General features: G+C 42.2%; 1 protein-coding gene across 1 annotated transcript; it reads left to right on the forward strand.

Moving 5' to 3' along the window:
* The first annotated feature begins 1795 nt into the window (after window positions 1-1795).
* On the forward strand, window positions 1796-12610 carry tgfb5 (transforming growth factor, beta 5). The gene is made up of 7 exons (XM_050042144.1): window positions 1796-3349; window positions 4593-4756; window positions 6290-6422; window positions 6549-6659; window positions 8863-9043; window positions 9437-9590; window positions 12173-12610. The coding sequence occupies exons 1-7, from the start codon at window positions 2995-2997 to the stop codon at window positions 12329-12331; spliced, it is 1257 nt and encodes a 418-aa protein (XP_049898101.1). The 5' UTR covers window positions 1796-2994; the 3' UTR covers window positions 12332-12610.
* The last annotated feature ends 443 nt before the right edge of the window (window positions 12611-13053 follow it).

The raw sequence follows: 13053 nt of genomic DNA on the forward strand, positions 1-13053 counted from the left end.
TGTTGTTCTACCATGTTTCTACAATAGCCCAGAACAGACAAACCAAACACTGGCTCTAGATGGAGCCATTCGCACGTTGGCCATCATAGTTAACAGCCCTTCAGCGACGAGAACATCGGAAAAATACTGACTTTTAAACGGCTTCAGTCAGGGTTTTTACTGGTTTTAATCACTGGGTTTTTTGGATCTCCCAGTAAAACCTGAACGTCTGGATCTTGAGATATTAGAGAAAAAAGGAGAGCACAGACTAGCAGATGCTTGGCTAGTGCCCCGTCTTTGACATGCAGAACAGCATTGGAGAAACAATGATTTGTAATGTGAAACTGCTTTATTCAGCGTTTTCTCCTGTTTAGATCACCAGGTTAGATTGTTTTGGAGAGAAGACCTTTGCTGAAAATTAAGCTCACGGTAAAAACCACCTGAATGTCTGGATCAAAATAAAGTGAGCACATACGAAGTTGAGAGTGAAAATAGGTGAGCATACATTTGCAGGTGCTGGGCAAGCAGGCCGTCTGCAATCACCTGGGGTCTCATTTATAAACATTGCGTACACACAAAATGAGGCCTGAAAGAAGTGTATCCCAATTCACATGCAAAAGTTATGATGTATAAAAACAGACTTGATGGGAGAAACTTGCTAATGAACATTTTGGAGACGGAAAATTAGTGATGCTAGATGGTGAGGTGGAAGCCTGATTGTTGAAATTATCAAAAAAAAATTTGCACACACCAATCTGGCTTTTGGTATGGATCCTATGCACTGTTTTTTAAATGAGACCCCAGGTCTGTTCTGTGGATAATTCAGCTCCTGGTAAAAACTTCCTTAACTAACACTGAAGAAAACCTTACTGGGAGTTCATGCTTGGCACATGGGAGAAGTTTCAACTGGTTGCAAACTGCAATCTTCACCCCTAGATGCCACTAAATCACCCTAAATCTTTCACACTGGACATTTAAGTGAGATGTTCTTGGCGTCTGTGCGTTTAACATGAAGCTACCTGTTACTACTGACTGTGTGTTAGCGTAGCTTAGCAAAAAAAGACTGCAAAAATATAGCCTAGCTTCATCCAGAGGTAACTTAATCCAGTAACTCTAAAGCTCACTAATTAACACGTGATATCTCATTTGTTGAATTTTACAGAAATCGAGATGTAAAAACAGAAATTTAATGTTTTATGGGCAAATATGTAATAGCTAATGTATTTCATGGCTGGGACTAGTAACTTCCGGGAGTCTTAACTGGTCTCCTAGCAACAGGTCATAGTGAAGACGTCAGGGTCGTAACTCCCAGTAAAATGTTATGTTTACACCTTATTTTTGTAGTTAATTTAACAAACCAGTAATAAAATGCCAATAAGTCAGCTTAAGAATTATGTATTTTAATATTTTATTTTTTGTAGGCTACAATGCTATGCTAGCTGTTTCTCCGTGTTCTCTGTTTATGCCAAGCTAACAGTTCTAAGCTAGCTTTATATTTAACGTTACTGCACAGATATACCTTGTCATTCTCATTTAACTCTCTGAAACAAAGTGAATACCGTATTTCCTAAAATGTTGAAATATTACTTTAAGCCTGACATGCCCTTGGGGGATGTTTACCTGCGGAGAGAGGGGTGGTGCAAGCATTTTTGTGGAGAGAAGAAATTGCAAAATGTAAGTGTGTGTGAGAGAGAGAGAGAGGGAGAGAGAGGAAGATGGCTCATGCCTACATAATCACACACTCCCTTCACTTTGGTGGCAACCCGCCCCACCACCACCACCTCTCTCACATCCAGTCCCTCCCTCCTCCTCCTGTCTGAGCATTTCTCCCAGAGGATCTGCAGAATAATGGAGGCACATCATGCAGCAGGTCTCAGTGTTTTCAGCAGAGCTTTCAGACTGGAGCACATTTAGCCCGGGCATCTGTAATTTACTGTAAAGTTTCCTCTTTTTTAAAAAATTCACAGCACAAGGACTTCTTTCATATATTTTTCTGCGTCATGGCTTTTTACGTCGTTTGACTTTTTCCGTGTTTTGATGTTTATATGAGGGGGATTAACAGGCCCACCATGGTTTTTCCAACATAAATCAACAGTTTCTTCCTACGATTTAGTGCAGGCTGCTTTCTGTTTACCTATAACGGGGAATGGGAGGACCTCATTGGGTTTTTTTAAAAGCTGTAACTAGATTTTTTGGAAGCGGTCATGGGCCAGGTTTTTGCTCCACAGATGGGTGTTTCGGAGGTGAAAGCACGGGCACCGTGCTGCTCCAGATGAAGTGAGCCGCTCAGGTTTTTGTTTGGAGGATCTGCGACATGGGCTGAGCTATGATGACTCTTTTCTCTTGACAGCTGTTGCATTATCCCGAGGATGGACGACGGAAAACGGAGACGGATAAAACTCCAACTTATCGGTTAGACTGTAATTAAATACCTTTAAACGCGGAAAGCGCGCACGCACCGGCACGGGACAACACTGGAGCTTTTGAGCGCACCACATTGGAATTCAAGCGTCAGCCAAATTTCCAATCACTAAATGTGAGGTTTTTATAGTGGAGTTTGGTTGTGGTGTGATATCATTTTTGCGTGTAGATGCAGTTGTTCCTGTACGGATCTTTTAAACTGTTGCTTTTAACTTAAATCTAGTCTCTAAACAGTAAATGACAATGCGTCTTTATGCGTCCAGTGTTAAAATATGCAGGCGCACGTTTGAACAATGTTTTAAAATTATCTTAGCAGAATACATGTTAAGTCAGCAGATGTGGTTTTCCTTTTCCACAGAAAGTGGTCTGACCAAAATAGCCTGTTAGAACTAAATATTGGATTTTTTTCTTTATTATATTCCCGTAGTGTTGGATGTAGTGGTTTAACCCTCAGTTTACGCACATATTTTTTATTCTGGGGTTTTGAGACGTTAGTGACACTCTCCCACAGTGACCCTCACAGTTTCAGCTGGATTTCCTTCACCGCCGTTCAGAGAGTAGGCTATCTCTGTCCCTCCGTCTCCTCACCGGACAATGTGGCTCCCCCGCCTCGCGCTGCTGCTGCTCCGGTTCTCCGGTGTGTTGCTGGTGGAGGGGTTCAACACGTGCCACTCCATCAACCTTGACGCGCAGAAGTCCCGGCGCATCGAGGCAGTCCGCGGACAGATCCTCAGCAAACTTCGCATCCGCAGCCCGCCGGACAAGGACGAGGCCCCGCCGCCTGGCACGGTGCCCCCGGAGGTCATGCTGCTCTACAACAGCACGCGGGAGTTGCTGAAGGAGCGCGCGCGTCTGGCGGAGTCGGCGTGCGAGCGCGAGAGCAGCGAGGAGGACTATTATGCCAAAGAAGTGCAGAGGATTGACATGCTGCCCCCACGCACCAACACAAGTAAGTCCATGTATGATGTATGATGATCTCAGTGTGTGGTCCAGGGTCTCACTAAAGGAGGTCCATCAAGGAACCTTTAGTAATAATCGAACATTACATAACATAATGGGAACCAACTGTTGCTCGTGACCCTGTAAAACAAACGTTATGGAGCTCCATATTGCTTTTGAAGGAGTTTTATAGGTCTGGGGATGTACAAGTAGCATATCCAATACATAATGAATAATAGAGGAGTAGCAGTCAACTTTTATAGTTTCAACTTTGCATTATCCCTTTTCTCCCATATGGTGCACTGACTGAGTGGGCTTCACCTCCATCAGTACCATCTCCCATACTGTTGTAAAAGCATCAGTGATGGAGGGTGTGTTCAGATCCTTCTTAAGTATGTAAAAAGCACTCTTTAATGAGTAAAAGTGCTGCATTCAAAATCTTACTTAAGTATTAGCAGCAAATTTGACTTAATAAAAAAAGATAAACACAGGACTGGTGGTTTAAAATGGTCCTTGCCATATGATTTAATTGCTTATGCATCTTTAATGTATCTGATCCAGGTATTTCAAACTCTGTCTGCTTTGTAAAGATACATAGAGGTGTATAGTTTCACAAAAAGACACTCTAAACTAAATCACTGGTATTTAAGATCTTCACAGATCAACAGAAGTATTGTTTGTCATTGCCTCTTTAAACCAGGTGCTGCATATCTCCACCCACTATAAAACAGTATAAGTGGTGTTTTGAAAAATGAGGAAGAGGTGGAGAAGGTCAAGTTATCCGGCCCCCTCCTTAAACAGCAAGGCACTCAGGTCTCTGATGCCTTCAGAGAAGCTGTATGGTGGCAAACTGCCAGCTGTGGTTGGCGGCACGCAGCTCTCCCAGAAAGAAACAAAACTTGGTGTTGATGGACCTCATTTGAGAGATTTTTAGATTAATGGTACCGAATACTAAATGGTACATAATTACATAACTGTCGAGTTGGGAGGTGATGTTTCATACAGTAAAACCCATGAATGCAACAATTACCCATATATTAAACATAAGACCAGACGCTTCTACTCACTGCGCCCAAACCTATAATTTAGTTCTCGAGACACTCATCAGCAGTAATTATGTCCGAGACAATGCATCAGTCCCACAGCGCTTTTTAACCAGTTCTATAAATACAGCATTGTCACAGAAGCCATGAAATGTTGTTGGGTCGTTAGTCATCTTTTTTATGTTTTTTATTTTTCTTTCTCTCTCTCAGATGCGGTACAGCCAGCAGCCCCCAACCCCCATTACAGAGTGGTCCACTTCGACGTCAGTGGGGTGGACCTGACCAACAGCACCCTGGTCAAAGCTGAGTTTAGGATCTTCAGAGCTCCCAACCCGCAGGCCCGGGCCTCAGAGCAGAGAGTGGAGATATATCAGGTAAACAACTGAAGATGGCTCAGAGCTCACCTGTTCATCACTTTGACTACAGCAGCACAAACAAACAAGCAAACGTCACAATAAGACCCCATTTTATCCGCCTTGCTCTCAATCTTGCAGCAAAATGTGCAAAATATAGTTTCACCTACATCCACCCAACTAAGCTTCCATTTCCAGGATAATTGAAATCTTTGCTTGCGGTTCAACTCATAAACATTGTCTTTACCAGCTGCCATTTTCACGTGAGTGCCCAATCAGTGTGCATGTGGAACTTTTAACAGAGATGAGAAGGAAGTGAGATTTCTCACTCCTTAGCTACTTCCATCACCAGCTCCAGAGAAATTGACGTGTTTAATTGAAAGAAAAAAAAATGTATAACTTGCCTGATCGGGCAAAGAGCTGGTAGATTTACTTGCCTGATGTGGCAAACCTTACTGTTGAGCCCTGGACCAGAGTTATCAGTGAGAGACAATCAGATCGATGTGTCTCTTTAAGGTTTTACATTCAAATAAACTAAATTTGCCAAAGAACGTTCATTTTGGCGCCACCTATGGCAATAAGCAATAGTGTGTTTGATGGCAGACTTAACACCAGGTTTAGACAGGTGGCTGAAGCACTCAGTGCCCATTTTAACCTTTAGGGCTGTTCAGACAGGACGCAACTTAGGATCCGCAGCGTTAGCTTAAGCGTCTGGTCTGGTTTAAAAACAGGCTGGTGGATTTATTTATATCGACTCGTTTATGAGCCCTGCAGCTGGCAACATGAAAGGGTTACCACAGCACAGACAGTGTGCATGCATGTATGTATTGTTCGATGTGTGTGAGAGTGGATTTTTAATGACTTGCGCTTGTCGCCGCTTGTGATTTTTTTCCGGGAATGTCGCCACAGACACGGACATTGTCATACTGCAAATGCAAGTGCTTTCATCAGTGAACCATTGTGTTACCTCATTCGGGATAATCACATTTATTTAAATAAAATGCTTTGATAATATTACTTTAAAATCACTTAAGTCCTCTTTAAGTATAAAAGTAGCAGGGAATTGTTTCTTCTCCTTGAAAATAATGTTCATATGCATAAGGTGTGACCAGTACCATTTAAATGTGGCTTTTTTGTGTGTAGATTTTTCACCTTTGGGAATTTTGGCATCAGGCCAACAAGACTGTTATGACAATAACTCTTCACAAATTAAGCTATATTTATATTTTGACTGGAGGGAGACAGTTCACCCCTCTCACAGAAGTATGTTAGCCCCAGGAAAGTGAGCATAAACATACTTTACATGTCTGATGAAAGATTTGCAGGTTGTTATTGGCTTCTATGACACACAGTGACACAGTGTTAGGCTCTGTGCCATTCATGTGTTATGTAAATATGAAGGAAAATGAACTCACTGCCCTCTTTACCACAGTGGAAATTATAATATTTACTGACCATCTGTACGCCAGCTTTATCACTGTCTTTCTCTGTGTGTGTGTGTGTGTGTGTGTGTGTCGTGCGGTTTTGTGTGTGTGGTTTTGTGTGTTATGTCAGCTGCTGAAGCCAGATGAAGAAAGCACCTCCACTCAACGTTATATTGACTCCCGCACGGTGCAGCCGAAGGCGAAGGGAGCCTGGATCTCTGTGGAGGTTACAGAAACCATAAAGGACTGGGTGTCAGATCCAGGTTCGCCTCAACACGTCCTACACATCATGATTCATATACAGCTTATATATATATATATATATATATATAGTGTTTGTGAACGTCATTTCCATCAGCTTATTTCGATGTGCCCTTTCCTCTGATCAGAGAATAATCTTGGCCTGAAGCTGGGCGTCCACTGTCCCTGCTGCACCTTCGTTCCATCCACCAATAACATTGTTCCCAACAAGAGTGAGGAGCTGGAGGCTCTCTTTGCAGGTTTGTTCTTTTTGTTTTGACTGCACATCTTGTTAGCATAGCAAAGGTACTCATATATACTGTATGTGTGTCTGCAGAGTAGGTGGCTAGAGCAGCTTTCATAGGCTCGGATTTACCCCCCGACAGTTAATCTTAAACTGTTATTATACATTTTAATCATTTCCACACACAGAAAAATGCAGGCGGGAGAAGCGTGGGTTAACTGAGACAAGCTGTTTCATGTCCTACTTGGAGACATTAAAGGAAAGACTCTCCTGAGGGCTGCAGCAGGTCTCTCAGGGTGTCTGCAGGTCCTTAAAATGTCTTAAATGTCTTTCAGTTTTACAAATATTAGGTCTTAAAGGTTACTGAATTCTCTTAAATTTGAATTTGTGAACTCTTAATTGCCACAGACATTTTATCTAATGTCATTTACACTTCTTTTAATTTATTTTTGTCAAAATTAGTCAAGTTCTTCTGCGTGAAAGTCCACATTTATGATGTTACAAAGTTTTAAACCGACCACTGAACCTAATGCTGTGTTTTTACTTTATACGTATACTTACCTGCTGGAAAATGTAGATTAACTCACGCTATTGACAGTATTCCTGCATAAAACCTACCTCTGCACAGGAACACATACACGGCCTACACCTACCTTTATACTTACAATGTCTGGATTTAAAAAAAAAAAAAAGATGAGTTGTCCAAAAAACAGGGTAAGAATTATCCTTAAAGGGTCTCAAAAAGCATTAAATTTGTGTATTATACCTTTAGACACCCTGATTCTGCAGATGTTGGTTGTTTATAGATGACTGGTCAGCATGCAACATTAGTCAGTATTGGGGCTACCTGTGAAAATTAGTTATTGAGCTCACCACAACACATGACAAACAGTGTGCCATAAACGTGATGAACCTCTGTGTTATCCCATGGCTATTGAGATGAGTAATCCTGCAGGTGGGGTTTAAATGGCTTTGTTAGGACATTAAAAGCACTTGTGGAAGATTTATCAGCAAAGCAATAGTCCCGCAGGTCACAAAATGTGAACATAAAGCGCAGACTCGTCTGCAAGGCGCCTCTGAAATGATTCATGAATCACTTGCACACTATCGTGCAGGAATAATGGCGAGGCTGTTCTTCCACACTGTGTAACTGTTGAGTTTCAGACTGTCTGCGTTGCTTCATTTAGGCCCCAAATTATGGCACTTTCCTCAGGATCTACACTCAGCTGAGCCAACACAGGTTTTTTTTCCACTTAGAAAAAAATGTCAAGTTTTGATACTGATGTCAGACAAGCGGGGGCTTGTTCTGAGCTCAGAAACACCGTGAAATCACTCCTGGCCCCGCATGAAACAGCAGCATCATGTATACATCTGTTTCTGTCTATGGTCTGTAATATTTGTTCAACAGTAATCAGAAATTGTGGGACTTGTAAATGTGTCGTACTGTTCTCTCAAAAACACTTTGGAGCGTAAAAAACATAAAGCATATTACTGCATATGAACTAAGACATTTTTCCGGCATCTAACATGTTCAAACTGAGGGAATTCAAAGGTGTCATTATAGGAATTTAGGATAATAGGATAATAATATGATTTGCAGGGTTGTCAGTTATTGTTTGTAAACACGCTCACCAGCTAAAGTGAAAGTAAAAGCCAACCTCAGATTCACTCTCGCTTGGTATTTTACCTTGGTTTATTTGCTTTCTTTTGGCACTGTGTCTCTGGATGCCTGCTGCTTACAGTCTGGCACCGGGTCGCCACCTTTATATAAAGCCTCGACCTCACCTGAGCGCTGTGGGGCTACACGGCCATGACCATCTTGGACAGAGAAACTAAGAAAATACAGGCAGAGGGCAGAGTCTCTGCAGAAAAATACACTGCCACACACTGAGAGTGGGTCATAAGTGATGATTGAGAGGGATTACTACTGTATGAAAGCACTGCAGAGTTTATCTTAAACTCTGCCTTTTTGTCTCAAAACAAAACATCATCTACCCACAAACCCTTGTCACAGAATGCATCTAGCTTTGTGAGTAATTCCACTTATGGGTGATGTTCCTTTTTCCGATTTGAATAGTTTTTATAAGAGTGAAGAGGGAAAACTATCCAGTATTTCGTAATAAAAAAGCAAAGCTTAGAGAAATGTCCAAAAAATAAACACATACACACATTTCTTTTTATGAGAACCACTGTATTAACTGTTAGACTGCTCTCCATAGGTGTGGATGATGAGCAGCTTCGTCAGATAAGAAAGCCCGGTCAGGTTAAAGGCCAGGCGGATTTCACCACCAAGACGCCACACCTCATCCTCACCGTGCTGCCCAGTGACAGAGTGGACAACCCGGCCAAGAAGAACCGCAAGAAGAGGGCGGCCGCCACAGACACCACAACCTGCTCCCGGTAGGCCACCAACCAGCCGCATGTGTGTGTGTGTGGTCACGTGTGACTGACTGACAGCACTAAAACGTAGTTTTATAATTCTGAAATCTAGTTGCGGTGGGCGGTGGATTTTTTTTCTCCTGACCCAAAACTTTGCAGACTATTGTGTGGCAAAACTAACAATATTGACCCTGTGTTTAGACTGTGAGCCAACAGGCGTGCAGTGTTTTATTTAGACTACCTCACGCTGCAGGGGAAAATTCTGGCAGCCTTGCATAGTCATTACCTTGTGATGGCCGCTTCTTCAATGGTGACCCATTGTCATTTTCCCATGACCCAAGTTTGGGCCCATGCCCCAGACCATGAACAGCAGGATGGGAGTTGAAATATTTCTGTGTGTATGTTGTGTCTCAGTGGCTCGGACCAGGGCTGCTGCCTGCGCTCGCTCTACATCGACTTCAGGAGGGACCTCAACTGGAAGTGGATCCACGAGCCCAAAGGTTACAAAGCCAACTTCTGTGCCGGCAGCTGTCCTTACCTCTGGAGTGCCAACAACCACTATAACATGGTGAGTTATTTCTGTAAGAGGACATATGACCGGGCTGGCTGTGGTATCTCTTTATTGGTAACATACAAAATGTGTCTGCAGCAACAAGGACTGGAGACTATGAAGCACAAAAAAACAGCATAAGTGTTTTTTCCAGTTTTAATTTTTCTTTGATCAGACAGTTCTTGATGTGAATCCAGATTTTATTTAGGCAAATTGAAACATGACAAGCTATCAGTACTGTTTTGGTCTTGTTACAAAAAAATCGAGTGTTGTGTATTGGCAGTAATATCAGACAATTTTAGGAAATACCCCAGCCCTACATATGACTGAGTCAAGACATGAGTACCTTGATAATTCTGGTCATTGTGTGACTGCCTACATCTGCTCTCAGCAGTAAGTCCTTCAATCCATACGACTACATAGGTCTTTTTTTCTACCCTCTGAATACAATCCACAGGGGTGTTTCCAAAATTAGCACACCTACTGGTGGACAACAGAATAGCTTGCGTATGACCATTAACAGCCACAGTTGTAACCATGTGGTTAACGTTGTGATAAGGTCACAGTTGCACCAAAACATCATGGATAGGTTTAAAAAAAAAAAAAGATCATGGTTTGACTTAAATAAATGCATCTTTTATGTAACATATCTCACGTAGGTCTAATACTACCACACACTACGACACATTCTTAACATAACTCAACGTCGGCTTTTGGTTTCACAAACACTGGTATCCTGGATGAAAAGTCCTGTGTTTGTTTGACCCAATCACCTATGCAGACTTTGCTCCTAATAATAAGTCACCTGACCTCGTCCTTTGCTCCAGATATAATTATTATGTCCGCTAACGTCGCCAACTAACGATAAATATGGGTTGCAATGGCTGCTTGTACAAAGGACCCATGTGGTTGTATTTTTGAGGAGGACAGTCTCCTTCAAAGCTCTGAAGGCCACTGTGAAACACGCCACCACAACAATTATCTGTTCTAACCACAGACCAATAAATCAGATGACCCTCTCTGGTAAAGTCAAACTGAGTCAAATGTGCTCCTGAAAAATCTATTTCACAGCAACCTTGAGAGTCTTGACCTTTCTTTTTGGTTAATAATTTGAATGGAAACAGTGACAGACAGCCAGACAGACGCAGCCAGACTCTCCAAATAGAAATCATCTGTGGTTGATCAGTTATAAAACTTCACTCCAGTTCAAACAAAAGCAACTTCAATAGCTGAAACAACTCCTCGGTCTCTCTCGTAAAAAAATTTTTTGGTTTGGATCAGACTCTAAAAATCAGCCTCCCGCCTGACTTCAACGTACAGAAACTTTGAAATGCTGGTGACGTTTGCCTTTAAATGAGCTTTAAGTGCATTGTTTGTGGCAGCTAAACACCACAGTTCGCTAAGATTGGTTAACCCCAGCGTCATAAATGGGCTGTCACTTCGCAGCAGCCAGTTACAGAACATATAGGCTTATGCAACACATGGCCTGAAGCCATGCCGACTGTTCCAGAACCTTCTGATTGATTTTTTTTTCTTCCCTCATGTCCTTCATTGTAATACACAGTGGATTTGAAGTATTTTAACATTTGTGTGACACTCAAGTTTTCTGCAATGAGACATTTTGCTGCTGACAACAAAGACAAACACAGACGCTGTTTATTTAAAGACATTTGCTTTTACTTAAGCCGGTATAAGATGGTATGTTGGCACAGTTCAAGCCGTCACATTAAGAAACTGCATAAAAACAATTAAAGTGGTGCAATAAAGCAAAATGTGTAAAGCAAGGAGTAAAATGTAATTTTTCATCTTAATATGTAACAAAGTACACAATAATTAAACTGTTTTATCTTTTTTATACTTTTGGGGATACATCAAAAAAATATTTTACTCCATTAAACACTATGAAACTCAAGATTTCAAGATGTATGTCCTCTTACAATGTTTAAACTAGACACTCCATGCTCTACTATAACAGATACTGTAACCACTTTTAAATATAGCATTAGTTTTCGGACAGTAAAAAGTGGAGGTGTCCAATAGTGCCTTCTAAAAAGGTGCAGGGGACATGTCCCTTCTGAACCCCTCCCTGTAAATTACACACGTGCTGCCTTCTTTAAAAGACCCTGAAAACCTTTTGCTATTTTTGTCAACATTAAATATTCATGTCCACATAAACAAAAAAATCCTATGTGTTATTTATGACATAGGAAATAAGCTTTTACACTTCTTACCTAGAGTCAGCTGATGCCACTCTCATGTCTGTGAATTCGAAGCTACTGCTCATAGCTGGTTAGCTTATCTTAGCATTAAGACCAGAGACAGAGGGAACTATTGTTGAGCTGTTCCTGAAACAGTGGTCTGGCAACATAAGCGAACAACCCCACAACTGTCATCACATTTTGATTTCACAACTGAGCCCTGCACACGACACACCAGGGAAAAGAGTAGAGAAAAAAACACAAATAAAAAAGTGACTCAGGTGAAATAACTAAAACTGCTCTTGACAAAACATTGTGCTGATGTTGGAGCTCACCATTAAGAAACTTATGTCTTAGTTTAACAATGTGGTTAACTCTCCTTTATTTCTCTCCCCTGGTCAGATCCTGCCCCTCTACAACAAGCTGAACCCCGAGGCCTCCGCCTCGCCCTGCTGCGTTCCTCAGGACCTGGAGCCCCTCACCATTATGTACTTCATAGGCCGCACACCACGTGTCGAGCAACTCTCCAATATGGTCGTCAAATCCTGCAAGTGCCGCTGAGTTCAGAGGAAGAGGTGAGGGAGGAGAGTGATTACGGGACCAAAACTACAAACTGTTTGCGCTCAGGGGGGGAAAAAAGACGAGAGGACAGACAGATCCTTTGTTCATTAATCTTCGCTGTTTGATCACCTTTAGCAGACTTTTCAGATGTTATATTTTTACTCAAGTATCCCATTCTTTACAGGCATGAAAACTTCTTCAATCTCTGGAACTTTCCGTTTGTACATATGACAACATAGCTGTATTAAACCTATACCTGGATATTAAAGGGGGTGTTGTGTGATTTGGCCACATTTGGTCCGCATGAAAAGGATTCTTTTTATCTGGATTTTGATTCCACCTTGGTCGTATATTCCTGCGGCCGCGGGCAGCGGAGCAAGCTAGACGTGTTTGCTTTAGGTTTGAAGGTGTTGATAGGAAGGAGGCGGCGTGGAAAGGTTTGCAGACTGAGATCTTTAGGCGAGGGAGGCAGATAGAAAAGAGAGAGAGAGGAGCTGTGTCCAGGCGGAGGCCCTGCCAGCTCTCTGCGGTTCCCGGGCTGAAATCTGCCCGGCGTAAACAGGATGTGAAAGATTTCCAGACACCGACCCGACCACTCACGGAACGCTAGATTTAAATGCTCCCCTCATCTCCTCTGTCTCTCTCCCTCTCTCTCTGCTGCTCGAGGTTCTGGGATTTGTGGTGGGAGGAGAGAGGGAGAAAAGAGAGGCTTTGAAAATGAG

The sequence above is a fragment of the Epinephelus moara genome, chromosome 4, assembly GCF_006386435.1.
Source record: "Epinephelus moara isolate mb chromosome 4, YSFRI_EMoa_1.0, whole genome shotgun sequence".
Lineage (NCBI taxonomy): Eukaryota > Metazoa > Chordata > Actinopteri > Perciformes > Serranidae > Epinephelus > Epinephelus moara.

Excerpts from the sequence above, each read along its gene's own strand:
- tgfb5 (XM_050042144.1), top strand. The coding sequence starts at position 2,995 with ATGTGGCTCCCCCGCCTCGCGCTGCTGCTGCTCCGGTTCTCCGGTGTG. Across the intron at positions 3,350-4,592 it reads GCCCCCACGCACCAACACAA|ATGCGGTACAGCCAGCAGCC; the intron begins GTAAGTCCATGT and ends TCTCTCTCTCAG. Across the intron at positions 9,044-9,436 it reads GACACCACAACCTGCTCCCG|TGGCTCGGACCAGGGCTGCT; the intron begins GTAGGCCACCAA and ends GTTGTGTCTCAG.